The sequence below is a fragment of the Melanerpes formicivorus genome, unplaced genomic scaffold (genome assembly GCF_026170545.1).
Source record: "Melanerpes formicivorus ecotype bairdi unplaced genomic scaffold, bMelFor1.0.p_v2 SCAF_4, whole genome shotgun sequence".
In the NCBI taxonomy this organism is placed as follows: domain Eukaryota; kingdom Metazoa; phylum Chordata; class Aves; order Piciformes; family Picidae; genus Melanerpes; species Melanerpes formicivorus.
The window spans coordinates 35002189-35028507 of record NW_027142356.1 but is presented as its reverse complement, the minus strand read 5'-3'; the positions used below and the strand labels follow the sequence as shown (position 1 = coordinate 35028507).

The window sequence follows — 26319 nt, the reverse complement described above, 5'->3', positions numbered from 1 at the left end:
CTCGAGGATCATTGAGTCCAACCTATCAACACAGACCCCATGACTAGACCATGGCACCAAGTGCCCCGTCCAATCTCCCCTTGAACGCCTCCAGGGTCGATGACTCAACCACCTCCCGGGGCAACCCGTTCTAATGACTAATTACTCGCTTGGTGAAGAACTTCCTCCTCACCTCGAGTCTAAACCTCCCCTGGCGCAGCTTGAGACTGTGTCCTCTTGTGTCCTCACACACTGAGTAGCAATAGCCACGGATAATTGCCCCAAGTACATATCCAATATAATTTCTTAAACATACACCCTTGGAAAGCTGAAACCTCTCCCAGGATTACCTTGCTTTGCACGTAAGCAGCACTCCATTTGAATGGGTCAGTGTTCCACAGTTTCTTGCCCTGTCAACTACCAAGCTCCACTGAAGAAAAAAACAACCCAACCCTCTATTTAGCTGCTGAGAGACATATTATTTTTAACAGAAATACAAAAGACAGGCCATTCTGGCTGCAATCAAACATTGCCCTCAAAGCCTAATCTCCTCTTCTCCTGCACACAGCTGAGCATTATGGTTTGCAGTACCTTTGACCCCCTCACCTAAACCGTACTAATAAATAGCTCTTCATTATAACACGGCAATAAAACTTACAAGATTAAATACACTGGATTCATATAAAACTGTTTCAAATGTCCTCACATGAACCTAAATCTCAGTGCTTAATGAGCCTTGGGGCCTGTGTCTCTGAACTGGAGACGTGCCAAATCCGTGATGCTGATAATGTTTTGGCTTTACAACGCAGCGCCTGAAAAACCGCAGCACAGCAATCCCTTCTCACCTCAAGGCATGGGTCACATTCAAAACTCCAAGTATGCCTGTGAAACTCAAATACCTTCTTAGTTTCCAGGAATGGGAAATACGAGCAAAACTCCAATTAAGCACAAGGGCTGGGCATCCACCAACTTATCCAGCGAGGAAACGGGCAAGCCAAGAGTCTCTGCACTGCACGCTACACAGCCAGCTGCTGAACTGATGCCAGGCCTGTGCCCCTGACAGACAAGCAAAATAACAGATCTGCAAAATCCTACAATGATGACTTGAGGTTTTGTTTCCCCTAACCAGGTCCCCATATCCCCATTTTACGTAAGTGACATTAACTTGCAAGAACAACTCGATTTCTAAGTAGCTAAACAACTAGAACGCCCTATATGCAGTGAAAGTTCTCCAAATCTAACAGAACCACTGACTCAGAAGACAAAGTTTCACTATTCCATAGCATTACACTTGCAATGATCTGGCACACATCCAGCCATTACTGAAATCAGCATTCATGCCTGCCCAGCGCTCGGTCAGATGCACCAGAAGCATGATGCAAGGCCAGAGAAACGCTGCTCCCTGAGAAAAAGCAGCTCATTCATCACCAGTGACATGAAGAAGACAAGCTAAGGAGATTTCTTATTAACAGAAGAAAATTCTCCTCAGGGTAAATGATAAATATTCCATGAAGTAATTCTCAATCACAATCACTTCCAGCTCGCTCAGATTGATAGCCACACTTCACTTTTTCTTTGAATACTATTAAACTAACCTGTGCATGACTAAGTTCTCCTTTGGTTTTTCTATGCATTTCCTGATGTGGGACAAGATCTAGGAAAGGCAGCCCCCTTCACAGCTGCTCCTGTTAGGAACACAAACTCCTTTTAAGAAAAGCACAAGGAAGCTTTTCAGGGTTACTTTTAAATAATAAGACTTCTCACTTAATTCACTGAACACACCAAAGATTACCAAGACCAATTAAAAGGAATAGAATAGAATAGAATAGAATAGAATAGAATAGAATAGAATAGAATAGAATAGAATAGAATCATAGAATCAGCCAGGGTTGGAAGGGACCACAAGGATCATCTAGTTCCAACCCCCCTGCCATGGGCAGGGACACCCCACACTAGATCAGGCTGGCCAGAGCCTCACCCAGCCTGGACTTAAACACCCCCAGGGACGGGGCCTCAACCACCTCCCTCAACCCATTCCAGGGCTTCACCACTCTCATGGGGAAGAACTTCCTCCTCACGTCCAGCCTGAATCTCCCCACCTCCAGCTTCATTCCATTCCCCCTAGTCCTATCACTACCTGAGATCCTGAGAAGTCCTTCCCCAGCCTTCCTGTAGGCCCCCTTCAGATACTGGAAGGCCACAATAAGGTCACCTGGGAGCCTTCTCTTCTGCAGACTGAACAGCCCCAACTCCTTCAGTCTGTCCTCATAGGAGAGGTGCTCCAGCCCCCTGATCATCCTTGTGGCCCTTCTCTGGACACACTCCAGAACAGAATAGAGTAGAACTAACCAGGTTGGAAAAGACCTTTCAGATCATCAAGTCCAACCTATCACCCAACACCATCTAATCAACTAAGCCATGGCACCAAGCACGCAATCCAGTCTCTTCCTAAGCACCTCCGGTGATGGTGACTCCACCACCTCCCTGGGCAGCCCATTCCTATGACCTTCAAATCTGCTATTTGAGGACATAAATAAAAAGGAGTAAAATAAAATCCTGGTTTCAAACAATAGAGTTTCTGCACATCTTGCTAAGTCACACAAAGCCATGTGCTAATACATAAAATAAGTGTCTCTGAGAAACAAAGAAAAGTTGGTGAAAATGCTCATAAAGTGGTATCCAGAACTGTATATGCAAGTTGAGATCCCTCTTTAACCACATGCACACAGTTATTCCTCTTTCACTTTTGCGTTTATGCCATGGCTTCTCAAGGTATGCACTTAAAGATCAGTTAGACCTCTCATGCTTGAGAAAAAACAGAAGTTTATTGTGTCTGCATTTACTGCTAAAAACTGATTTGCATGCACACATAAACCAGACATAGCTACACTGTTCTACATACAGAACCTAAGGCAATACACACAATTATGATGCTCTTGGGACTCCACTGCAAAGCCAAATCATTTCTGCTGGTATCTAAGTCTGAATTCAGTTCCAGTTCATTGTTTAAGGCCTTCTGCCCAGGATCCACATCCCAACTCTATGGTTTGTTCCTATTCCTGACATAAGAATCTTATTGCCACTCAGGGTGGCGACACTCTTAGTATTGCTTGATTGCAGTGCAAGTCTAGAACTATCTGAAATGGAGGTTGTAGCCAGGTGGGGGCTGGTCTCTTCTCCCAGAGAACCAGAATAAGCAAAGGCAACTGGAAGCACTCACATGAATTGTAGCACTTTAAACATGCATCACAATGCTCTTGGGTTGTACTAAAGATGTTTTATTGGTCTCTTCTCCCAGGCAAGCAGCACCAGAACAAGAGGACACAGTCTCAAGATGTGCCAGGGCAGGCTTAGGCTGGATGTTAGGAAGAAGTTCATCATAGAAAGAGAGATTGGCCATTGTAATGTGCTGCCCAGGGAGGTGGTGGAGTCACCACCACAGGAAGTGTTTTGACAAAGAAATTGGATGGGGCACTTGGTGCCATGGTTTAGTTGATTAGATGGTGTTGGGTGATAGGTTGGACTCAATGGTCTCAAAAGGTCTTTTCCAACCTGGTTAATTCTAATTCTAATTCTAATTCTAATTCTAATTCTAATTCTAATTCTAATTCTAATTCTAAAAAATATGAGCCCAACTGCATGCTAGAAATGGTGTATTGGATATATATCACCCTTGGAGAGTCACAGAAAAGCAAGTAAAGAATTTGGATTTTCCAAGTCTCACATCACCACAGATATTTCTCTAACTGCTGAATGCCCAATGTGAAAGATGGAATCCTGCATTTGCAGGGCTAGGCAAGAGATGGACAGCAAGGAAAAACACAGAATGGCTTAGGTTGGAAGGGACCTCAGAGATTATCTACTCCAACCTTCCCACCATGGGCAGGGATGCCTCACAATTAGATTTGGTTGCTCAGTCACAGAATCAGAGAATCACCAAGGTTGGAAGAGACCTCAAAGATCATCAAGTCCAACCTGTCACCACAGACCTCATGACTAAATCATGGCACCAAGTGCCATATCCAATCCCCTCTTGAACACCTCCAGGGATAGTGACTCCACCACCTCCCTGGGCAGCACATTCCAATGGCTAACAACTCTCTCAGTGAAGAACTTTCTCCTCACCTCGAGCCTAAACTTGCCTTGATGCAGCTTGAGACTGTGTCCTCTTGTGCTGGTGCTGGTTGCCTGGGAGAAGAGACCAACCCCCTCCTGGCTACAACCACCCTTCAGGTAGTTGTAGACAGCAACTCATCCAGCCTCAGGCCTCATCCAGCCTGGAACACCCCCAGGAAAGGAACTGTTCACCTTAAAAACACTTGCAAGAATATGAGAGCAGTAACAACTGAGCAAGGCTGTAGGAAGGTGTATCCATTTTTGTCTTCATATAGTCATTTTAAAACTTCTTAATATCAATTACTGCAGAGTCAGAAATAAAAGCAACTTCAACCTCCTTTTCTGCTGTTTCAGAAAAGCAACAGGACAAAGCAAACCAGAGGGGCAAGCAGATGGAGACAGCATGTACTTTTTTTTTTGCCATCAGCCTTCATACAGATGCCTGAGTTTGTAGAGCAGGAGCACCTAAGAACTGCAACAACCAGATCTAATTTATTGTTGATTAATCCCTTAGCTTCTTATATCTGGGTCAAACCTGAACATGAATAGCCAGGTAACAAGAAAACAAAACCAAACCCAAATCTGTCCATGTGCTGGAGTGGAAATTTGGGATTTCTAGCAATATTTCCTACTACTGGTGCTATATTCCTGCCTTAAACTGCTTTTCATTGTGCTCCCAGGAGGGCACGTTTGCCCACCCAGGCAGAATCAGGGCCAGGAAACTTCTCAGACTTGCATATGAGAATTTAATCCACAAAGCAAGAACAGAGAAAGAATTGCCTCCACCTAGCTATGATGTCCCTTGCTGAAATCACCATCTGCACTGATGTCAGCCAGCTATGCTAAAAAGCCATGAACTCATTCCAGACAAACAGAAGTCGTAGTCACTGGCTTTCCAGCACAGCTGGGTGAACAATTAAATCCAGCATTATCAGGGCAACTGCACAAGTGGGCTTTCAAACATCCAGAAAGAAGGAAGGTCTTGTGTTACTCTCATCTGTCAGCTTGCTGCTTGATGGCTTCCTGCATTGTTCACAGACGCTCCTCAGCTCCCACGCTGAGTGCCTCAAGCTATAAGTGTCATGATCAGGCCAGACCAAGATGCCTAAACCCTACCAGACAGGCAGGTATGAGGCTGGTGGGTACCTGTGCCCAGCACACATGCAGGGCTGCTCTGCTAATCAGGCTGGTGGTCTACAGCATGCCCATGCCAAATGTTCAAGCTCTTGGCATCACACAGTTGTGTTCATTTTCATTTACTGAGATATGTGGATAGTTGCTCAACATGAATGAGTCATTTATAACCAGTGTAGTGATCTCTGACTGAGTTTTCAAGCTGTGCTGGCCCTAGACATCAGCACCAACTACAGAGAGGTCTGACATTACTGTGCCTGAGGCTTCAACAGTCCTGCTCTAGAGAGACAAAAGATTGCCCCTACACCATTTTGCACATAGCCAGTCTGACTGTTTGAAGAATGGACACTCACATGCTGGCTTCCCTCCTTCCCTTCTGCAGAATGCCTGCAAAGTCAGAATGTAGCTTCAGACATCTTTGGGACATTCAAAGCATGCTGGCTGTGTCACTCTTGACATCAGTTTTCAGTTGTCTAGCTGCTGAGATCCCTCAGAGTCATAGAATCATAGAATTGTTAGGGTTGGAAGGGACCTCAAGGATTATCTCGTTCCAACCCCCCTGCCATGGGCAGGGACACCTCACTCTAAATCAGGTTGCTCACAGCCACATTCAGCCTGGCTTTAAAAACCTCCAGGGATGAGGCTTCTACCACCTCCCTGGGCAACCTGTGCCAGTGTCTCACCACCCTCATGGGGAAGAATTTCTTCCTAACATCCAATCTGAATCTACCCATTCCTAGTTTCCCCCCAGTCCTATCACTCCCTGACACCCTCAAAAGTCCCTCCCCAGCTTTCTTGTAGCCCCCTTCAGATACTGGAAGGCCACAATTAGGTCTCCTCAGAGCCTTCTTTTCTCCAGACTGAACAGCCCCAACTCCCTCAGTCTGTCCTCACAGAAGAGCAGCTCCAGCCCTCTGATCATCCTCGTGGCCCTTCTCTGGACATGTTCCAGCACCTCCAGATCCCTCCTGTAATAGTGGCTCCAGAAGTGGATGCAGTACGCCAAGTGGGGTCTCACCAGAGCAGAGGGGGAGAATCACCTCCCTCAACCTGCTGGCTATGCTTCTCTTGATGAAGCCCAGGATGTGATTGATGCAGCCCTCTGAGAATCTTGAGTTTGTTTTCAGTGTTCATCACAACATAAACAACAGGAAAGGAAAACACTGGAGCTGCCAAGTCAAAGTAAGTACCACTCCACACACACACACGGACATCACCCACTCGAGTGTATGGCTACCAGCTGCCAGTAAATGACACCAGCAGTAAGTACTGCAGAGATAAAAGCAAGTTAAGCTTTTCCCTAAAATTTCAACAAATCAGATAAACCAAAGGCAATTAATTCTTCCATCTTCAGAAACTTAAGACTGCTATAATTTCTTTCTTGTCCCCTGAAGCTTATCAGAGACTTTGAGTTCAGGTTTTCACCTACTTGTTTCCATCTCCTTGTTTCAGGGAAGATGAAAGCACAGCAAATTGGAAGGAGATTAAGAGAAAGCTTGAATACCACTAGAGTTTTTTTCATGAAGTACCCAGATAGGTTGCTGATAAACCAGAAAATTCCTCTCTAGAAAGATGACATAGCCTGTGCCAGCTTTACTACCACTTCTTTACTGAGCAACAGGTAAAATATTAACTATCAATGCTTCCCTTGTCAAAGCCTGTACTTTTTGAAGATGCATTAAGAAATCTGTGTTACATCCCACACTTCTGTTGAGTTCTTCCTTTTGTAGTGGACATGGAATCAGTGAGGAGCATGCTTCTATTGTTAGCCTCATCATTTGCTCAGCATCAGGAAGGCCAGACTTGAAGGTCAGATTGGTAGCTTTCTAGTTATCACTCTGTAGCCTAATAGAGTTTGACCCACCAGTCCCAGATGCCAGGAGCAGGATGCAACACAACTATCACAGTCTGTCAGGCTTAAGGTTGAGGAGACAGGTCCCTTCAGACTGATTTGTACTGATCCACTGGTGGTAAGTGAGGACAAGCAATTTGCCCAACATCACAGAACAATTTAGCAGTACAACCAAGTGTTGTCCTGCTTCTTACTGGAGCTCACAACCTCCTAAGAGGTACATATTTATTCATTTAATTAGCAAAACACTAGTTAGCTAAGCTTTCCATCTTGAAGATTTACAGCATTTGAGTCAGACTGCCTCTGCTTACTTCCAGATAAGATTACGATCTAATCTTGAAATACACATCCCTTACTTTTCATGCAGCACAATTCAACCTCAACGTTTAAAGAGCACTGTGAAGTGATTCAGCAACACAGCCCTTCCCTTGAGCACACAGAGGAGAGAGATCTTGTGCAAGAGGCAACCCTTAAGCACAAAGAGGTAAACTACATGCTCCTTCCGAGTTACACAACTTTTGATCAACAATAACAACTACTTCCCTCCTCCCAAAGCCACTCCTCAGCAAAGACATGCAACTACAATCAAACTAGATCAAATCATTTCCTTTATTTATTTTTTCCCCCTTTCACAGTTAAAGTTCAAGCTGTCTGATTAATGACACCAGTAAGATACACAACAGTACTCACACAAGTAAGTTTCAAAGCTATCGTCGGCTACCCAGAGTTGAGTTACAGGATATTAGCTCAACTCTACCACTGAAAACAGTTTTCAAGTTCCAGTACCTTTCATAGCATAAAATTTAACCAACAGCAGCAATGGTCTAGCTAAACATCTCAAGAGATCTCATAAATTCCAATAAGCATTTAGCTCTGCAGTAGCTTTGCCCTTCTGGTGTGCAAAGACAGCTTTTACCAGCTTCAGTGACGACTCTGCAGACCGAGGGGAAAGAAATCTCTCTGTACAGGTGATTCAGATCAGTGAGTTTTCCCAAACTCCTGACAACCTGCAAGGGATTTTCAAAGAACTGCAAGCATTAGGGCACACTTCCAGTTTGCTCTGAAAAGTCACCAGATTTGACATCTAAGCCCACAGCATGCTTTTGGAATAGCCTGCTGAAAAAAAGAAAGCTATTAAAACCACAGAGAGAAACATGCAAAAGCTAACTTGCATCTCTTGTCCAAAAATCACAAAACACATCATTCAAATACACCTTTAGGTAAAATTTAGGATGTCTAACCTTTCCAGAAACTATAAAAGCAGCTGAGCATTGATGGCATTCAGATGGCTAACGCTTGACAGTGCTCAGGCCTGGAGTTGGTCCAAAACACCTCACTGTAGCGGAGGCGTCCACAGGCAGGTGTGGAACACCGCTTGCCAATCCGTGGTTAACATCTTTAAATAAAAGGAAACCAAAAAAGCAAACAATTCTTTTTTTTTGCTTTACATAACTCAGCTAAGGAGCTGGGGTGGAGTGAGGGAAGCACTTCGCAAAACCTGTTTTCTGGAAGCCCACATTTCAGTCCTCCCCATAACAATACCTTTGGCACTGGAACGATGCCGCAGTGAAACGCCAGCGTGCGTGATGCCAGAGCTCACCAAAGGAAACAGGCAGCTGGACATACTAAAGTTCATTTCAGCTTTAGGCAAGACTGTATTCAAGGCTCAAAGCTAGAATTGTTACTTACTCACACAGAAGAATGCCGTTTTCCAATCCAGAACGAAAATCTTTCTCACCAAAACTTCTCCCAGTCACTTGCTGCAGGAGTAGGGGAAAACAAAAAGAAGGGCATCTGTTAGAAGGTGCGCTTCACAGCAGCAACTCACAACAGCCAGTTAAACATCTGCTGCATAGGAAACATCTGAGCTTTACAGACCTGCCCAAAGGACTAAGTTGTGTCCATCAGCCAGTTTCCTCCTTCCCATTTCAATGAGCTATTTAACACATAGGAAAAAGCACTTGCTCTGGCTGGCCCAATTACAGATCGTAACAGAGATGTTTTCTAGAGGCAACCAAAACCAACCCCAAGCCTACACTGCAGTCTTCAAAATAACTTTTCTATGTAATTTTGAATTTTGAAACTACTGCATTTGGACAAATAAACTATTTTTACTGCTTTGTTCTTGCATCATGTTAAAAAAGTTGTACTGGACTCAAACTTTGGCTTTTATATTATCACCTGTACAGAATAAATAAAGGCAACTGGAAACACTCACATGAATTGTAGCACTTTAAACATGCACCACAATGCCCTTGGGTTGTACTAAAGATGTTTTATTGGTCTCTTCTCCCAGGCAAGCAGCACCAGAATAAGAGGACACAGTCTCAAGCTGCACCAGGGGAAGCTTAGGCTCGAGGTGAGGAGAAAGTTCTTCACAGAGAGAGTTGTTAGCCATTGGAAAGGGCTGCCCAGGAAGGTGGTGGAGTCACCATCCCTGGAGATGTTCAAGAGGGGATTGGACGTGGCACTTGGTGCCATGGTTTAGTAGTCATGAGGTGTTGGGTGACAGGTTGGACTTGATGATCTTTTCCAACCCTATTGATTCTATGATTCTAAGATCATGAAGGCAAATCTGATGTGAATAGAAACCTGATGGAAGCTAAGGTTTAGTCACCTAACTCACAGTCCTGTCAGGCATGCTTGGACCAGGAGGTACATTCAACTTTATGAGCTCCCAAGCCAGTCTGTGCTGCTTAGAGATAGACCATCTAGGAACCATCTAGGAATCCCAATCTTGCCTGAGCATGCCAAATGCTATAAGAGTGACTGAACCCAAATTAATGACTCACTACCATGTTGACAAAGGGTTGCCATTCATCCTCAAATCATTTTCATCAGATGATGTGTTCAGTTCAAGGAATATTTTTTTCTTGCTACCAACAAATAACATTAAAAAAATAATAATAGCTGCTATGTTTACAGAGTGCTCAACAGAAACAAAACAAAGCTAAAAAAGCCTGCCTAGTTTTTAATTGTCCTCCAGGAGGTCTTCTCCTCACCCAGCCAAAACATTTACCGGATGCTCATAGAGTTCTCATGGCTTGCATCCAGTCTTTCAGCAAGACCCTTGCTCTGGGCGTTGCTTCCAGCACAGAGAACAGTGACTTGGTGACACATCTGTCCTTACATCCCAGTTTTCTCCTTGCTGTTCCATTCAGATACAAGGCCCTTCCCTCCCAGTTTCCTGTCATAAAGGCAGCAATTTATAAAAACTGACAAGTTTGGCACTTTCCCACGGGAGTAGCAAATGCACCAGCTTCACAAATGCTGCTTACAGCTACACACAGTCTTAGAGAACACAGCACCACACAGAATCAAAGGGGTCAGAAGAGACCTCAAAGATCATCAAGTCCAACCTGTCACCACACTTCTGAGTTGAAGTGCAAATGCAAAATCTAATCTTCCACTTTAATATAAATATTGCCCCCCCACAAAGCGAAGGAACTTCTTCCAGCAAACTGGTGTGACCCCTTCTGCTCTCCACAGTGTCATAAAGACATCAGGTGACAATTATGTTTCATGTAAATGCATAAAGCAGAACAAGGCACTGTGTTGCCCTCGTACCTCAGAAGAAATCAGATGGAATTTACCAGTAGGAAATGAACTCTAATCGTTTCAGAAGGGAAACAAAGCTGATGAGAGGTTTGGAGCACAAGCCTATGAGGAGAGGCTGAGGGAGCTGGGGTTGCTTAGTCTGGAGAAGAGGAGACTCAGAGGAGACCTTCTTGCTCTCTACAACTACCTGAAGTGAGGTAGGAGACAGGTGGGGGTTGGTCTCTTCTTCTGGGTGGCCAGCACCAGAACAAGAGGACACAGTCTCAAGCTGCACCAGGGGAGGTTTAGGCTGGATGTTAGGAAGGAGTTCTTCACAGAAAGAGAGATTGGCCATTGGAATGGGCTGCCCAGGGAGGTGCTGGAGTCACCATCACTGGAGGTGTTTAGGAAAAGACTAGATGGGGTGCTCGGTGCCATGGTTTAGTTGATGAGATGGTGTTGGGTGATAGGTTGGACTCGATGATCTCAGAGGTCTTTTCCAACCTGGTTAATTCTATTCTATTCTACTCCATTCCATTCCATTCTATTCTAATCATAGTAAATCATCTCTAATCTTGATTTGCTGGCACAGAGGGAAATCATGACAACAAAACCATTAACATCTGGGGTGAACAATAGACAGACCACATTGAAGCTGACGTGTATTTCAGCTATAGAATAAGGCACAGTGCAGAAAGGAGCAGGAAGAGCTATTTTGGAACAGCCTGATTGGTAATGAATTTTTCGTCTCTGCAGAGAAATAAAAAAATAAAGAAAGATGTAGTCATCTTGTTTCACTCCTCAACATTAAATGATCCATCTGTGGAAAGTTAATCCTTTTATTTGTTTGTTGAACAGCCTCATTCGCCAGGAGCAGTACTGAAACTGTTAAAGAAACTCAGGTATGTATCTACCTGCCAAAAACTGTCACCTGAGTATTGCTGTCGCTACTGCTGATGTAAGAAGGCTTCATACATGATTTCTGGCCACGGGAATAAAGTCATGAATTGCAATTGCACAGCTGGAACAACAATTCACCCAGTGAGAGGTACAACAGAAACTGACAGCAGGTGAGGAAAGACAGGAAGGTCCAGGAACAGTGCATGTCTTGTTTGGAAAGGAACTGGAAGTAAATGAGGTATGGAAAGGTTTATGCCTATCCTAGATAACCTAGCAGCAGAGGGGAAACATTAATCAGCCAGAAGTCTCCTGATTTGGCCAATTAAAACAAGAACAGCTCAACAGAGATAGGCTAGAAACTAAAAATACGCACAAAGATGACATTTTAAATGACAAAGATAAACCCAAAAGGGGACTGAGAGAAGCAAGAAGTTGGATCCACCTTTTCCAGAGGAAATTAGAGCTCAGTTTCTTGGCGTGTGCTCAAACATACCCACGTGCAAGCACACACACATACACCTCCCTTCTCTGAAGAGGCCACCTGGGGCCATACCCTCCAGAACAACTACAGCAGGCCCACAGGCCGCCCTCTACGCATTGATGAGAGAACCTCTGCTCAGCACACTAAGAGCAGGAGGGGAGATTTAAAGTGACTTCAAGCACAAGGATTGGCACCCTCAATTGCAAAGAGAGTCCTGAATCCTAAAGTGCATACTAAAGTTTGCCCTGATCCATACAAGAAGGAAAGCAGGTGCATTTTCCATGGTATCACCACGCATGCGTCCCAGGACCGTGTTCAAGTTCCCAGCCTAAACACTGCACTGTTTCTACTAGCTTATCCTCTTTCATCTCTGGAAAAAGGCTCCAAGTTTTCCTGCTGGATGAAACTCTGAAAACATTACACAATCACCATGGTTGGAAAAAACCTCTATGATCATCAAGTCCAACCATTAAACACTGACACACAAGGACTAGAGGGTAGTATTTGCAGTGCTTCTACTGAGCTATACTGGACTAAAGAAAATAGTGCCTCTGAGCCAGGTATAGAGCATTGGAAAATGGGGGAATTAATCTTCAGCCCATCAGCTTTCATACTACAAAGAACTGGTGTTCAGAATTGAACCTGCACAAAATGAAGTCATGGGCAAACACAAGGTAGTGTGTATTCTGGACTGCTTGCTTCAGGAAAGGGAAAAAAAAAGCAACCACAAAAAAGAATGAAGAAGTTAACTGAGAGAACACTGAAACCTAGTCATAGAATCACAGAATTGTTAGGGTTGGGAGGGACCTCAAGGATCATCCAGTTCCAACCCCCCTGTCATGGGCAGGGACACCTCACTCTAGATCAGGTTGCCCAGAGCCACACTCAGCCTGGCTGCAAAAACCTCCAGGGATGAGGCTTCCACCACCTCCCTGGGCAACCTGTCCCAGTGTCTCACTACCCTCACGGGGAAGAATTTCTTGCTAACAACCCATCTGAATCTACCTATTTCTAGTTTTGTTCCATTCCCCCTAGTCCTATCACTGCCTGACACCCTCAAAAAGTCCCTCCCCAGCTTTCCTGTAGCCCCCTTCAGATACTGGAAGGCCACAATAAGGTCTCCCGGAGCCTTCTCTTCTCCAGACTGAACAGCCCCAACTCCCTCAGTCTGTCCTCATACGAGAGGAGCTCCAGCCCTCTGATCATCCTTGTGGCCGTTCTCTGGACAAGTTCCAGCACCTCCAGATCCTTCTTGCAATGGGAGCTCCAGAACTGGATGCAGTACTCCAGGTAGGGTCTCACCAGAGCGGAGTAGAGGGGGCGAATCATCTCCCTCAACCTGCTGCCTGTGTTTCTCTTGGTGCAGCCCAGGATGTGATTTGCTTTCTGGGCTGCAAGTGCACACTGCTGGCTCATGTTGAGCTTCTCATCCACCAGCACCCCCAAGTCCTTTTCTTCAGATTACTATGCAAGACCACCACATTTTACAGCCTTTCAAGAAAACTGCATTTGCTACCTAGCATCAACCCATGTCACCAGCACAGATCCACATACTTAGTACAGGAGGAAGCAGGATACATAGAAGAATTCCCTGTTCACTTTTGCAATGCCAGCACACTGTAATTCTCTGCAGTGCAGGGGTACCAAAGTTAGAGTGAGGGACCTGGAGGTGTTTAAGAAGAGACTGGATGGAGTGCTTGGTGCCATGGTTTAGTTGATTAGATGGTGTTGGGTGATAGGTTGGACTCAATGATCTCAAAGGTTTTTTTCCTTCTTCCTTAGGAAGAAGTTCTATACAGAGAGAGTGATTTCCCATTGGAATGGGCTCCCTGGGGAGGTGGTGGAGTCACCATCATTGGAGGTTTTCAGGAGAAGACTTGATGGGGTGCTTGGTGACATGGGTTAGTTGTTTAGGTGGGTTGGATTGGTTGATGGGTTGGACACGATGATCTTGAAGGTCTCTTCCAACCTGGTCTATTCTATTCTATTCTATTCTATTCTATTCTATTCTATTCTATTCTATTCTATTCTATTCTATTCTATTCCATTCCATTCCATTCCATTCCATTCCATTCCATTCCATTCCATTCTATTCACCTTCAAGGTAAAACACAAGCTGTATCCTGCTAACGATTACTACCAAAGCCTGCCTTTAACAAAACTCTGTGAGGCTGAGAGGAAAAGAGCTGCCTTTCCATAGCACACTGCAGATCAAAAATAGAGAACAGAAGCGAAACACCATCATTTATTGTTGTGCTTCACTTATGTGAGGAGTGTTGTTTTTGTTGTTTGGGGTTTTTTTATTCATCATCTGGATGACATTTTCCTCTCTGTAAAAAGCTGTGAGCGTCTTCAACCAGGGCAACGATGTGACTGCTGGATGCATTTGGCTGTTTCACTGCCACTTAACAGCCCAGAAAATGAACCTAAAATGAATAATAAAAGTTGTTTGGTTTGGGTTTGGGTTTTTTTTTTTCCAAAAGGAATATTAGGAGACTAAACCACAGCACACTTGACACTATCACAAGCTTGTGGCAACGAGTTTAATATGTATTTACACACAGTAACACTTCTTACATGCAGTATTGTCGCTGATTAACTCCTTTGTTCTTCGCAGTTACGCATGCCACTAAATTTATGTCATCACGGATGGCTGTCATCCAGCCACTAACCAGTGCCACATTACACAACTCTTATTCTCACTGAGCTTCAGCTCACATTGTTTTCTTGCCGTTTTCTATTGCTGCTGGTGTTTCCTGAGCTTGCAAAACCTCTGGTGTCAAAACAGCTTAAGGGCACGAAAAAGAAAAGGTGAGGAATTAGTGAGCAGATGCTGGCCTCAGGTGAAGTGTATCTTGGCCAAGAAGATTCAAACACTGTGAGCAAACACTTGGTCATCAGGGACAACACTTTGGAAGTCGTTAGCTTCGCATTCTATGTGCACATCTGCATGAAAAGCAGTGGACAAAAATACAGGCACAGCAGGGAGAGGTCTTTGTTATTTTGGAGAGCTTGTGCAGCACTTGGAATGGGCTGCCCAGGGAGGTGGTGGGGTCAATGTCCCTGGAGGTGTTTAGGAAAAGACTGGATGATGCACTTAGTGCCACAGCCTAGAGAGTGATTGCCCATTGGAATGGGCTGCCCGGGGAGGTGGTGGAGTCGCCGTCACTGGAGGTGTTCAGGAGGAGACTTGACAGGGTGCTTGATTGCATGGGTTAGTTGATTAGGTGGTGTTGGATGATAGGTTGGACATGATGATCTTGAAGGTCTCTTCCAACCTGGTCTGGTCTATTCTATTCTATTCTATTCTATTCTATTCTATTCTATTCTATTCTACTCTACTCTATTCTATTCCATTCTATTCCATTCTATTCTACTCTATTCCATTCCATTCCATTCCATTCCATTCCATTCCATTCCATTCCATTCCATTCCATTCCATTCGATAGGGTTCGGTGAATGGGTGGACTTGATGATCTTGGAGGTCTCTTCCAACCTGGTTGATTCCGTGAAAGAAAGATCATCAAAAATTTGCCAGTTCTTTCCAAGTGGGTACACTGCACTTCCATTTTGTACCGCCACTATCTTCCTCTACATCATTTTTTACTTAAACAAACAAAGCAAAACAAAACAAAAACAACAACAAAGGGAAAGAAAACAACAAAGGAAAGCCCACTCTGCTACCTCACTAGCAAACGTATGGCTTGTACTCCAGGGAGATGTAAAAGTCTGCCTTAAATCAATAATCACAGGTAGGTAAATAGAAGGCATAGGGTTGCATGAGCAGCAGGGAACACAAACCAGCAAAAGAAGCATGACAGCATTTAGAGCATCAGGACTTGACACCTTTAGAGCAATGAATTCCCATTTCTTCATTTCTGACATAAATACCAGCAAGGAATGGAATGGAATGGAATGGAATGGAATGGAATGGAATGGAATGGAATGGAATGGAATGGAATGGAATGGAATGGAATGGAATGGAATGGAATGGAATGGAATGGAATTAACCATGTTGGAAAAGATCCCCGAGATCATTGAGTCCAACCCATCACCCAACACCATCTAATCAACTAAACCATGGCACCAAGCACCCCATCCAGTCTCTTCCTAAATACCTCCAGTGATGGTGACTCCACCATCTCCCTGGGCAGCACATTCCAATGGACAATCTCTCTTTCCCAATCTCTCTGGGAAGAATTTCTTGCTAACATCCAGCCTAAACCTCCCCTGGCACAGCTTGAGACTGTGTCTACTTGTTCTGATTCTGGCTGCCTGGGAGAAGAGACCAACCCCCACCTGGCTCCAACCTCCCTTCAGGTAGTTGTAGAGAGCAAGAAGGTCTCCTTTGAGCCTCTTCTTCTCCAGGCTAAACAACCCCAGCTCCCTCAGCCTCTCCTCATAGGGCTTGTTCCTGAGATGCTTTGGCCTGTCTGCAATAGTGGATGCAACACATCATCTAGGAACAAGCTTGCTCTCTCTTACTTCACAGTAGAGGGATTTAAATTGCTAAACTCACAGCTATATAAGCCCTAAACAGCTTTATTACAAATATTAGGAAGCTAGAAGAGACAGTATAGGCAAACCTGAGGACTGCACAAATGGAGCTTTCCAAAAGCAACAAACCCTGTTCGAGGCACACCTACCTTCCAGGAGAGCTGACTGATGACAGGCACTTGGCACAAAGCTTTCCAAGGCACTACAGTATTGAGGTGATTTACAACTCAAATCAATAAAAGGGCAAACAACTTAACTATCTTTAGTGTATATTTTGATTCTCAAGGACAAAAGCAGCATGTGCTCAGAATGACTAATGTGGCCAGCAATAAAGCCACCTGAAATTCTCTGGTAAGGAACTTGAAAATGTAAACAATGTATGGGAGGAAGGGGGCAGATTCCACACTTGGGTAGCAAGATGAATCTCCAAAGAAAGCACTTGGCATTATTTATTTTGGGATGTTTAGGGACAGAGTCTGATGATACCAAACTGGGAGGCTTGGCTGATTCGCCTGAAGGCTGTGCGGCCATTCAGCAAGACATGGACAGGCTGGAGAGCTGGGCAGAGAGGAACCCGATGAGGTTCAACAAGGATAAGTGCAGAGTCCTCCATCTGGGAAGGAATACTAAACTGTACCAGTACAGGTTAGAAGGCAATCTGCTAGAGAGCAGCCCCGTGGAGAAGGACCCAGGAGTCCTGGAGGATCACAAGTTATCCATGGGACAGCAATGTGCTCTTGTGGCCAAGAGGGGCAATGGGATTCTAGGGTGCATTAAGAGGAGCGTGTCCAAGATCGAGGGAGGTTCTCCTCCCCCTCTACTCTGCGCTGGTGAGACCTCATCTGTTATACTGCATCAAATTTTGGGCTCCCCAGTCCAAGAGGGACAGGGATCTACTTGGGACAGTCCAACAGAGGGTGGTTAGGATGATTAAGGGACTGGAGCACTGCCTGATGAGGAGAGGCTGAGAGACCCAGGGCCTTTTAGTCTGGAGAAGAGAAGGCTGAGAGGGGATTTAGTCAATGTTTATAAATATCTGAGGGCTGGGGGTCAACAGGGAGGGGACAGGCTCTGCTCAGCTGCACCCTGTGGTAGGACAAGGGGAAATGGATATATACTGCAGAACAGGAGATTGCACCTCAACATGAGGAGGAACTTCACTGTGAGGGTCACAGAATACTGGAGCAGGCTGCCCAGAGAAGTTGTGGAGTCTCCTTCTCCAGAGACTTTCAAGACCTATCTGGATGCATTCCTGTGTGACCTGTGCCAGATTCTATGGTCCTGCTCTGGCAGGGGGGGGTGGACTTGATGAGCTCTTAGCATCCTGTGATCTTCCACTTTCTGGTCACTAAGTTTAACTGCAATTTGCAAAGTTACCTAGCTGTGCTGAAATCCCCTTTGTTCTTTTCCTCTGGCTATTCACCCAGACTATTCTTTAAAGAGCCAGGGAGTAGAATTGCTCTTTGTCACACTTCACAGGGACTCCATTTTTAATAGCAACAATAGAATAAATGAGGAGGCAGCATATTATCCTCCACTTCCTTTAAATTCCCTTCTGTCAGGTGGGTTAGCTGACAGTTTTGTGTCAGTTGGCATTACAGAATATAGAATCATACCCACTGATACAAACACACTCCCAACCCCTTTGGTGAACCCAGTTCTAAGCTCTCACTAAAGGAATGATTACTACAGGATGCTAGCCAGGGCTTAAAATACCACAATAATTGATTTGATTTGATTTTTCTGATCCTTTGCTTAGTTCAGCGAGGACATGATCCTACGAATGGACATATGCACTTAATGTGCAGACTAAAAGAAGAGGTCCTGTGAGTAATTCATTTAGAGAGGTTGTCCAGAGAGGTTGTGGAGTCTCCTTCTCTAGAGACCTGTCTGGATGCATTCCTGGGTGACCTGTCCTGGGTAATCCTGCTTTGGCAGGGAGGTTTGACTCAGTTTTCAGAGGTCCTTTCCAATCCCTAACATCCTATGATTTTATGATTTAGGAAGCATGACAAAAGAAATGCAAAAAGAAGAGAAAGACAGAAATGCACCACTAGACAGAAATCTCCACCCCAGGCCTCCACCATCCCCCTTCTTCCTATTAAACAAGAGTTTATGAAGATGAAGACAAGGGAGCTCCACTTAGACTCAAGACAAACCAGGAGCCAACTCTGAGCTGCTACAGAGCACTAGAACTCCATTGACTCAGGCCTTAAGTCTAGCAAGTCTTTGTCAACACTGCCTCAACGTTTTCATATAGAACAGACTCATAGAATCTTGAGTTGCAAAAGACCTTTAAGATCACTGAGTCCAAGAGAAGCCTCTGAGCAGCTGCACTACAATTCTACCTGCTGAAAGGCCAAGACATGATGGGAGAAGACAACTGCAAGCAAACGAGGCTTATTATGGCTGATAAAACACAGACATCACGATGCTCCTCCTTTCCCCATTAACATACCACCACCAGCAGCAGCGATTACCTACCTAAGGCTTTAAAGCTAAGCCTGGGAAGGGTTTTGTCCTTACTAATCCTGCCCATCACCAGAGCTTTCCACACCAAAATGCTGCATTACTAACAGTAGTACTATACATACAGGGCTGCCATACGTTGTTTGGATTTATGATCTTGCAGGGCTGCATTCATTTCTGCCAGGACATCTGGTAGTATAATCCCACTTGGCTGGCAAGCTGCTAAGCAGCATTAAAATTTCATGACAGAGTGAAACCAGCCTCCTTTATTCATCTCCCCTCCCTGATGCTGTTTGTACACATTCCCAGGTGTGTTGCCAAACATTGCAGCCCTCCCTGTGGGGAGGGGTGGGGCAGAAAACCTTTCATTGAAGGTTGAATACTTTGTGGTAAAAGGGAGCAAAGAGGAGGAGGAGAACTTAAAAGCCTCTTCCATCAGACCTCTCTTGGCTGTAGCACAAGCCCTGAAAGCTTCACCTAGCAGCAGGTCATCTGTTACAACAGATTTGTATTTGACAGTAGGAAAATTGGTATTGAATTGTTATTTTATGAGGAACTAGATTCTTATCTCTCTACTTCAAGCAGTTATTATCAAAATTAGATACCAGATGACAGACATGACAAGAACAATCAAAGGTATCTGGTTTTAATCAGTGGTTGAGTGCAGGATTCCTTTTATTGCTAAAACCAAACCAAAAGGTTTCTATGAGAGAAACTTACTTCCTGTACTGTGGCACTCATCATCTGTTTGTTAGTTTTAATGTGAATTCACAATGAGAGGCGTTGTAGGCTCCTGCCATAGATTTATCAGCCAGACATTTATCCTTCTTGACTGGGGAGAAGGAAGAATGAAGGATTACTTCAGGAAAACATAATCATAGAATTGTTAGGGTTGGAAGGGACCTCAACGATCATCTAGTTCCAACCCCCCTGCCATGGGCAGGGACACCCCACACTAGATCAGGTTGCTCAGAGCCACATCCAAACTTGGCCTTAAAAACCTCCAGGGATGAGGCTTCCACCACCTCCCTGGGCAACCTGTGCCAGTGTCTCACCACCCTCATGGGGAAGAATTTTGTCCTAACATCCAATCTGAATCCAACCATTTCTAGTTTCCCCCTAGTCCTATCACTCCCTGACACCCTAAAAAGTCTCTCCCCAGCTTTCTTGTAGCCCTCTTCAGATACTGCAAGGCCACAATTAGGTCTCCTCAGAGCCTTCTCTTCTCCAGACTGAACAGCCCCAGCTCCCTCAGTCTGTCCTCACAGGAGAGCAGCTCCAGCCCTCTGCTCATCCTTGTGGCCCTTCTCTGGACATGTTCCAGCACCTCCAGATCCTTCCTGTAATAGTGGCTCCAGAAGTGGATGCAGTACTCCAGGTGGGGTCTCAGAGCAGAATAGAGGGAGAGAATCACCTCCCTTGACCTGCTGGCTATGCCTCTCTTACCAACTTATTTGATGGAAGCAACATCTTACCACAATGCTTTGTTCTTTGGCTCTGCACTCTTTCCCGTGAGAACGAGACCCCATGCAGGTGGTCAGAGGAGCAGAGATCAGGTTTAACACGTATGACATGGGTCCAACAAGTACAGCAAACCACAAAATCACAATATAGAATGCCCCTCCTCAAACTTAGGCCCTCATTTAATCTAGTGGTCATGAAGATGACCACCATGAAGATGATCAGCGAGCTGGAGCATACACCCTGTGGGACCAGGCTGAGAGGGTTGGGGCTGTTCCACCTGGAACAGAAAGGGCTCCAGGAAGACTTTATAGCATCCTTCCAGTACCTACTAGAAAGTCAGGAAAGGACTTGTTATAAGGGCTTGTAGTGATAGGATGAGAGGGAGGGGTCTGAAGCTTCAGGAAGGCAGATTTAGACTGGATATTAGAAAGAAATTCTTTACAGTAAAGGTGGTGAGGCACTGGAACAGGTTGCCCAGGGAAATCATGGATGTCCCTTCCCTCAAGGTGTTCAAAGCCACGCTGGATGAGGCCTTGAGCAACCTGGTTTAGGGTGTCTCTGTCCATGGCAGGGGTATTGAAATAAGATCATCTTTAAGGTCCCTTCCAACCCAAACCATTCTATGAATCTGGTGAAAGCTCCTTGTCTCTACTACCCCTTCTGCTACTGCACCGCCAAACCCCATTCAGGGTCAACCAGTGCTTAATGATAGTTCCTGCACCTTTGAAGGGAAGAGGAGCAGATGACTTGGAATTACTAGCTATCATGAACAACTTTTCCCAAAGTCTTATTTTCTTACTCAACCAGGCTAAACAAGCAGACTGCTCAGTGAAAAACAAAAGGCTGATTAAAGATGCTAGGAATTTTCCAGCCTCTTTGGTGAGGTTCCTCGGGGCTTGCCATGGACAGACAAGCACTGTCCCTCTTTAACTACTTGAAGGAAAAAAAGGTGTGTACAGGGAGCTACTCTCAAAAGCAGTAACTGTTGATTTAGCCCTTACCTTTGCCCTAGCATGATCTTTCCAGAAGCTGATGGAGGAAGAGAGCTCCAACTCTGGCCACTGAACTCTGAGTAGCTGTCAGATCAACACATGTCAGCCTCACATTTTATCACCAAGCCAAAGACTTTTTAGCAAAGGCCAGAAGAAATTTTTTCCTTTGCTTCAGATTGATTACACTAGCAACTATCCAGCAAAACAGGAAACTGGGTTTCTAGTCATCTCCAAAGAAAGCAAAGAATTAGAATGGATATTGTTTTATCCCTTAACTACTTCTAGGTGCAGAATCTCACGGTCTTGAAAAACTGCTCCTTCAAAATACATGATGCCACATTGCATCATCTACACTTTGAAACTGAAGCATCTGCTAATAAAAACCTTTTACTTTCCCTCCTGATTCAGGACTGTGTGAACTTTCTGATGCTGAAGTGTTTAAAGCTCTCAACTAATTGCAGCTGCAGAGGCAGAATAAAAGACAGGCAGCAGACTCCTCATTGAGTGCAATGTCTCATCTCACTCTCAAAGCAATGAAGACATCAACAGCTCAGTAGGAGCTGATGGGATCACTGCAGTATCTAGATTAGCTAATCCCCACTTCACACTGCTCTAACCTATTTTACATCATCACTGCATTTTGGTTTTACAAGACCACCATGCCACTTCTTCTTGGATGAGCAAGTTTTTGACACCAGCTCTTATTTGTTTTTTTGGCCAGGAACATTAATCTTGGCAGACAACTTTAAAACTGCACACATTTAAAGCTGGACAGAGACGGGAATGCCAACACAGACGAAGCTTCCACGTTAAAGAGGCTCAGCACTAGAAGCACTTCAGCCTGTCATTAACCACTGTCAGCAGAGAGACTACCGAAGCTCAGCGCTATTACCAAGCTTTGGGAATGAAAAATGCCTGCTAGGAGATACCAGCTTCCCTTTTTGAAGAAATTAGGTGTTCACTGGAGCAAACCATTACTGAATTTAACCAGCCATTTCAAGATGACACTTAGAGTCTTTAGGTCTCGGTGGAGCCTCTGAAATGCCGATGATGAGCATCACTAGGCACCAGTCTACCTTGAAGCTTTTATATTTAATGGCATCAAGTCACATCAAGACAAGTCCATGTGTAAACTGTCCCATTTACAGTCTGTACCATTTAAATATATAGAAGTGCAGCTCAGCAAGGGCATTTTAAGACCTCGTTTGCCAGACAATAAGCCTGGAAACCCAGAGCAAGCAAAGAAGGAAACTGTCTATTGGGACCAAGTTGCTTCATACAGACACTTGTCAATATAACTCTGTAGAATTTTGCCTCTTGAAGTGAAAAAGGAAAGAGGGTAAACCCCAAAACTTCTGAAAGGAAAATATCTGAGCTCCTTGGATGTTCCCTCTGGACTCTGGATTGTCACTTGGCATGTTCTCCAGCAGGAGGAGAGATGTGTGCTACAGCTTTGCAGCCACTTGCAAACAAGCCACAAATCTGCCAGCATCTAAACTGGAAAAAATGTGCATTTCAAAAATGACAGCAAAGAGAAAAATGATCCATTTTCCTGCAGAAGGCAGGGTAACCTTCACATGTTTTCAAGGCCTTCATGAATAACTCTTTGGAAGTTGATCTGTTTTGTTCCTGCCTCTATAGAGACAAAGTTAAGGAAAAGTATTCACACTCTGAATGCTTTTCCAGCTAAGCCAGTTTTTAAATACTATTTGGCCACCATGCAAGGGTGGAGCTATATTCATGGTGCTGTCAGGGAGCAGCAAGGGACACCTGCTCCCTCAGGGCAGGCAAGCTAGGAGACAAGGCTGGCCCCAGCACAGGCTGTGTCCTCGTCGATAGTGCAGTTGCAGAGGGCATGGACTGACAGATAAAGCTAGGTATTGGTAACTAGGTCCATCTGCAGTTATCAGAGATGGCAAAGCAATGAACTGGGTCTGGGGTCTGCCTAGGAAGTCCAATCAGGAGCAAACACAGACAGAGCCAGATCAAGACTGGAAATAAGGCTACACTGGCCCAAAGTTCATCCAGGGGTCAGGACCACAGACAAGGAATGGACACAACCTACAACAGAAGTGCAAGGGGCCCATCCAAGAGACAAGGCACCTATAGGCTCCCCAGGGAAGTGGTTGAATCCCCATCCCTAGAAATGTTTAAAAGATGCACAGATGTGGTGCTGGTTTAGCACCAGACTTGGCAGAGTTAGATAATGGTTGCACTTGATGATTGCAAAGGTCTTTTCCAACCCAAACGATTCTGTGATTCTACAGCATATTGCTGTGTGCCAACAGCACCAGCACCAGCAGCAACCTGACTGAAGAGCAAGAGACAAGGCAACCCAAAGGCTCACCATGCAAATGCCATCTCTGCTGACAGATAGCCCAGACACTAACAGGTATTAAAATGCCCCTGCAATGCATGGCAATAACTGGTTCTCAATGACACTGATTCACTTTGCCCATCTTATGGCAATGGAAAAAGAAAAAAAAAACCTTTCTTCTCCCTTCACATCTTGGCAGGAGAACTGGAGAGGGTAAGAAAATGCTGCCATAAAGGAAGAAACAAAGAGGAGAAGCAGAACAACAATTTCTACCCAAATTATGTTACAAGCAGATTGAAAGCCTATGGCAGCCTCTACTGGAGTAAACTGGTTTACTGGTCTTCACTCTGCTCCACGCCTCTGTGCTCCCTGTGCCCCAAGCCCAAGGAGAGGCAATAGCTCTGCAGAAGGAAATTGTGGCTGCCATTAATGCTCTGGACAAGAGAAACATGAAAGAATAGCTAGAACCAGCTGATGTTTTAGAGCAAGCAGACATGATAGAGTGGTCCATTTGACTGCATTTAAGTAGAAAAGAAAGAACTTCTGGAAGACTTCAAATCACAATCTACTCTTGAAAAAGGCTCTTGTAAGAGCAGCCACCAACTTAAAAAGAAACAAATAAACACAAGCATGCAAAAATAAGAGACAAAGAAACACAAAACCCCAAACAATCAAAACCAAAACAACCAAAACCAAAACAACCCCCACACACACCCCAACCAACCCACAAACCGAAGACTTTCCCATTCTTTCCTTCCCACACACACTTTCTGCACTATTTATTTCTCTCTTGTTCTCCCACCCTCCCCAAAATCAGATTTTTCCCCAAGCAAAGAATGTTGAGACCTGTCTTTCAGCAGACAGCTCCCGTAGGAGCTGGTGACCTTGCGCTGCATGATGCGGTACTAGAACTGAAAGCCATTTTTCATTCACCTGATTTAGCTGGAATAGGACAGTTATGTGTAGGTCCTGATGGGGATTTCTGCTAAATGGAATTCATAAATCAGTGTTGTTGCCCCTTGCAATGATAAACACTGCCACTTACAGATCCAGAGCACCAAATCGAGCCCTGTTTACAAGATTGCCCCCAAGACAGCAAAGGGCGATGTTACACAGGGTAAGTTGTTGCTATTTTCTCCCCTGCTGCTGCAGATACAGGGAGTCTTTGTTTGGAGGACACTGAGAACAGAGGGAGAAAGGGAGGAGGATTGATGATGCTTACAATAATAACAAACACTGCTCTTTTCTGTTGCTGGAGCACCTGCTGCCTCCATCAGTTCAGGCTCATCCATTATGCAGCACACCAGCAGCGACAGCTCCAAAAGCACCAGTTCTGAAGCCCTGACAGATCTGACCAAAGAGCAAGGCACAGAACCACTTCTCATTATCAAATAATGAGCTGCATCAACACTCACTTCTCTTACCTGTTTATTGCTGGGTCAGACAAATACTAGGAACAATTAGATTGAGCACCTGATTCCTGGAGAAGAGGAGGCTCAGGGGAGACTTTGTTGCTCTCTACAGCTACCTGAAGGGAGGTTGTGGCCAGGGTGGGGGTTGGTCTCTTCTCCCAGGCAACCCGTACCAGAGCAAGAGGACACAGTCTCAAGCAGCACCAGAGGATATTCAGGCTTGAAGTGAGGAGACAGTTCTTCATAGAAAGAGTGATTTGCCATTGGGATGTGCTGCCCAGAGAGGTGGTGGAGTCACCATCCCTGGAGGTGTTCAAAAAAGGATTGGATGTGGCACTTGAAGCCATGGTTTAGTTAGTCATGAGGCCTTGGGTGACAGGTTGGACTTGATGTCTTTGAGGTCTATTCCAACCTTACTGATTCTATGATTCAAATACAGACAGAGGAATAAAAGCCATTTACTTTCAACAAGATTTGTCAGTTGAGCCCTGTAGTAAGTAAATTCCTGAAGATGAGAAGAAAGCTCGACAACTATTTTAATTGCGGTTACTTTTCTTTTTACTGTTAGTGGAAACCATGTAAGGTCTAAAATGGATTGAAAGGAATGCAATTATTTCACTGTAAGGCTTTAATAGTGCAAAAGGAGCCTATTAAGAACATGCTGAACATTTCCAATCTAAACAGTCAGAACTGCAAGTTTCAAAACATTTGCTACATTTCTACAATTCCAAGAAATCTTTAGAGTTGGCAGAATCAGACTGGTCCCATGAACATTTTCATGCTCCAAGTCCAGGAGTGTCTCAAGAGGGCAACTGAAATGCTACATTAAACATGAAGCACTTGCAGGACTCAACATCAACAATTTTATAGATTTCATAGACTGGCTTAAGTTGGAAGGGACCTTAGAGATAGAATAGAATAGAATAGAATAGAATAGAATAGAATAGAATAGACCAGACCAGACCAGACCAGACCAGGTTGGAAGAGACCTTCAAGATCATCGTGTCCAACCTATCATCCAACACCACCTAATCAACTAACCCATGCAACCAAGCACCCTGTCAAGTCTCCTCCTGAACACCTCCAGTGACGGCGACTCCACCACCTCCCTGGGCAGCCCATTCCAGTGGGCAATCACTCTCTCTGTGTAAAACTTCCTCCTGACCTCC

General features: G+C 44.8%; 1 protein-coding gene across 1 annotated transcript in view; it reads right to left on the bottom strand.

The window, feature by feature from the left end:
- LIMCH1 (LIM and calponin homology domains 1) overlaps positions 1 to 26319 on the bottom strand; it is a gene marked incomplete at its 3' end in the record, with an annotated part of 231155 nt that overhangs the window by 134377 nt on the left and 70459 nt on the right. Inside the window, exon 2 of the mRNA XM_068137614.1 lies at positions 8771 to 8841. Within this exon, the coding sequence (XP_067993715.1) occupies positions 8771 to 8841 (71 nt within the window). The remainder of the gene's footprint in view (positions 1 to 8770; positions 8842 to 26319) is intronic.